The 3,252-nt window shown below is 41.8% G+C and overlaps 1 protein-coding gene across 1 annotated transcript in view; it reads left to right on the top strand.

Moving 5' to 3' along the window:
* Positions 1–697: 697 nt before the first annotated feature.
* VPS45 (vacuolar protein sorting 45 homolog) overlaps positions 698–3,252 on the top strand; it is a 133,174-nt gene continuing 130,619 nt past the window's right edge. Inside the window, exons 1-2 of the mRNA XM_007950964.2 lie at positions 698–790; positions 1,416–1,550. Of these exons, the coding sequence (XP_007949155.1) occupies positions 698–790; positions 1,416–1,550 (228 nt within the window). The remainder of the gene's footprint in view (positions 791–1,415; positions 1,551–3,252) is intronic.

Raw genomic sequence — 3,252 nt, 5'->3', positions numbered from 1 at the left:
GATTACATAAACCAAAACACCAAACTCATTGCCGTGCAGTCAGATCCGACTCATAGCGAGTGAGTAGATTGCCCAACCTGCTTTTGGAGGAGTGGCTGGTGGTTACCACCAGCCTTCTGGTTAGCAGTCACATACCTTAGGCAATACGCCACCAGAGCTCCCCTCCATTCCCTACTGCTTAGCAAATACCACTTCCGAGTCCCCAGCGGCCGGGAGTATCATCCATCTTTCTTCCCTTCACCTCTCACCGCCACCCAAAAAAGTATTATTGGCAACCAGAGGCCATGGACACTTTGCGCTATTGCTCCTTCGAAGCCAGCCAAATTCCTCCACAACGCGAGGCGCCCTTCTCACCCCAAGACAGGAGACGTTTCAAGTAGCGGCCGGGGCCTACCGAGCCAAGGGCGGGGAGAGTCTAAGAAGCCCGGGTTCAAACACCTCTGGGAGGAAGGTGGGTAGGAAATCTCCAGCGCTTGGCCGCCCACCAGGTCTCAAGCCCGCTACCCAACCCGCCAGGAGGCGTGGTTCCCCGGACTTCATAGCGGAACTACAATTCCCAGTACCGCAGCCACCCGGACTCCCGGAAGCCGAAGTGGGAAGGGGAGGAAGCCGCTGAGACCCCGCCAACAGGCCGGGGGTTAATTTGGCCAGAAAAAGGGGGCGGGAAGGGCTGTGGGGCACCTGTCAATTCGCCACCATGAACGTGGTTTTTGCTGTGAAACAGTACATTTCTAAAATGATAGAGGACAGTGGACCTGGTATGAAAGTACTTCTCATGGATAAAGAGACGGTGAGTTTGCTTTTCTTTATGAAGCAACAGTCCCTCATTTCGTGTAGCCGATCCCATTCCGCTGTCGGAGTTGGTGTTTAATTAAAAAATTGAAAACGAAAATCAGTTCTGCTTGGGAAATGAAAAGTTGCATAAAGCTTGCTCAGTGGGTTTTTAGTCTAAATGGCTCTAACCATTGCCCACAGATTTCTTGTATCCGGAACAATTTGTTGGAATCAGAAATCCATTTCTAAATGCCTCTATGGAGAAATAGTTGATGTGTGAGGCAGAGAGCACTTGGAAGACTTTGGGAATGGTCCTATTATTCCCAGTCAACGCTGTGTTTTTAAAGTAAAGCCGAGATGACAGGTTATATTTGTTAGTCATAGACTTTAATAAAACAGAACAACTCTTAAAGGTGATGCTAATTATGGATTGTCCATGTTCAGAGAGAGCATGTTTTTCATTCTGGTACATTGCTTACATGCTTTGAACATTCAGTAAATGTTAAAACCTATGTTAGCATTTAAGTTATCCAGCTAAGTATTCATGAAAATACCAAAAAATAAAAAAAAGTATCAGGTATTGCTGTTTGTTTTTATTATTCCGGACTAACATAATCTTAATTAATTCTTATTCTTTACAGACTGGAATAGTGAGTATGGTATACACACAATCAGAGATTCTTCAGAAGGAAGTGTACCTCTTTGAACGCATTGACTCTCAAAATCAAGAGATTATGAAACACCTGAAGGCAATTTGTTTTCTTCGACCTACGAAGGTACTGCACGAACTGAGCAAATCTTCCCAGGCAAACACAGAACACTCTAGTTTGAAAGCATTAAGAAGGCAAAGTAAATTTTATTGTCATCATTCGTGGCATCATAACTATCCTGATTTATCAGAGTTATAATCTTAACTCTTCTCCTTTCCATATCTCAGTTCACTCCTCACAGCTACTTTTTCCTTCAAGATGTCTTTTAGGTTCTTGGCTATTTCCTAAGCCGTTACCATAACAGAGACCACTTTATTCCTAGATAAACATCCATACCTATCACACTTTATACCATTGCCATTTAATCTTACATGCAACTATCAGTGTCTTGAAACTTTATAATTTTCTTCTCATCTATACTCAGGAACCTAAAATGGCTCAATTTATTTCTATGATTAAATCTATATTTAGTAGCCGATAGTCAAAGCCCTCTTTTAGCTGGTCTGGTCTGCCCTTATATAACCAACCTTCTTATGCCCCAACATTACCACTCCACTAGAGCCAACCAGGCCTTTTTACCATCCCTTTACATCCTCATTCTTGACCCTTATTTGTTCTCTTCCCCTAATCTAAAGGTTCTTCAGCTTTCTGTTAGTCTTTGTCCATCACCTTCTAGATCTGTCTTGCATCTCGTCTTTTAAAAAAAATCCTTTCCTATTTCAGTCTTGGGAGCTCTGGTGGCATCATGCCTAAGGCATTTGGCTGCTAACCAGAAGGCTAGCAGTTCAAACCTACCAGCCACTGCTCAGAAGGAAAATGGGGTAATCTACTTTCGTAGTGATACCTCCTCAGAAACCCAAGGAGGTGTCACTGTGAGTCGGATCCGACTCGATGGCATTGAGTTTTACTTAATTTTTTAAATTTCAGTTTCTTTTATGTACCCTCTTGGTTTATATCCATATTCTTCAACTCCAGTGCACTCTTTTACCATATTTGTGCATTATGTGCTTTCTAAAATATGAAATACAAATCATGTCACTCCCATTTAAAATCCTTTAATGATTTTTCATTGTTTTAGGTAAAGACAAAATTCCTTAATTGTTTCCTGCTGTTTGCAAATATTTTACAAACATTGCAGTTGGTCAGAGTCTTGCATTAAGTATACTTAAAAGTCAAAATGAATATACACATTGCTGTTCATAGTGACCCTGTATGACAGAGTGGAACTGCTGTATAGTGTTTCCAAGGCTGTAATCTTTACGGAAGCAGACTGCCACATCTTTCTTCTGCAGAGAAGTTGGTAAATTCACATCACTGACATTTTGGTTAGTAGCTGAGTAGTTTAACCACTGCACCACCAGAGCTCCTTAAAGTGACTATGGTGGTGGTGGTGGTTATGTGCCGTCGAGTTGGACCAGACTCAGCGACCCTCCTTGGGTTTCCGAGGCAGTATCACTACGGAAGTAGATTACCCCATCTTCCCTCTGAGGAGTGGCTGGTGGGTTTTAACCGCCAGCCTTCTGGTTAGCAGTCAAGTGCCTTAGGCACTATGTTACCAGGGTCGCCCAAAGTGACTATAATTAACTATATTTCCTTTGAATGTTGTTTTTAAAAGACTAGAGACATTTTGATACTCTGTATAAAAATTTTGATCAGATGAACTTATGAACAAGCAACTTGGTGGAAATTTGCAGAATTATTTACAATTTTATATTGTATTTCAACATCAGTTTCCTTTATATTTATATCTTAATTTGGCCAAGATTAT

Source organism: Orycteropus afer, unplaced genomic scaffold (genome assembly GCF_000298275.1).
Source record: "Orycteropus afer afer isolate SDZICR_OR568_19922 unplaced genomic scaffold, OryAfe1.0 scaffold00290, whole genome shotgun sequence".
NCBI classification, from domain to species: domain Eukaryota; kingdom Metazoa; phylum Chordata; class Mammalia; order Tubulidentata; family Orycteropodidae; genus Orycteropus; species Orycteropus afer.
This window is presented reverse-complemented; position numbering and strand designations above follow the sequence as displayed.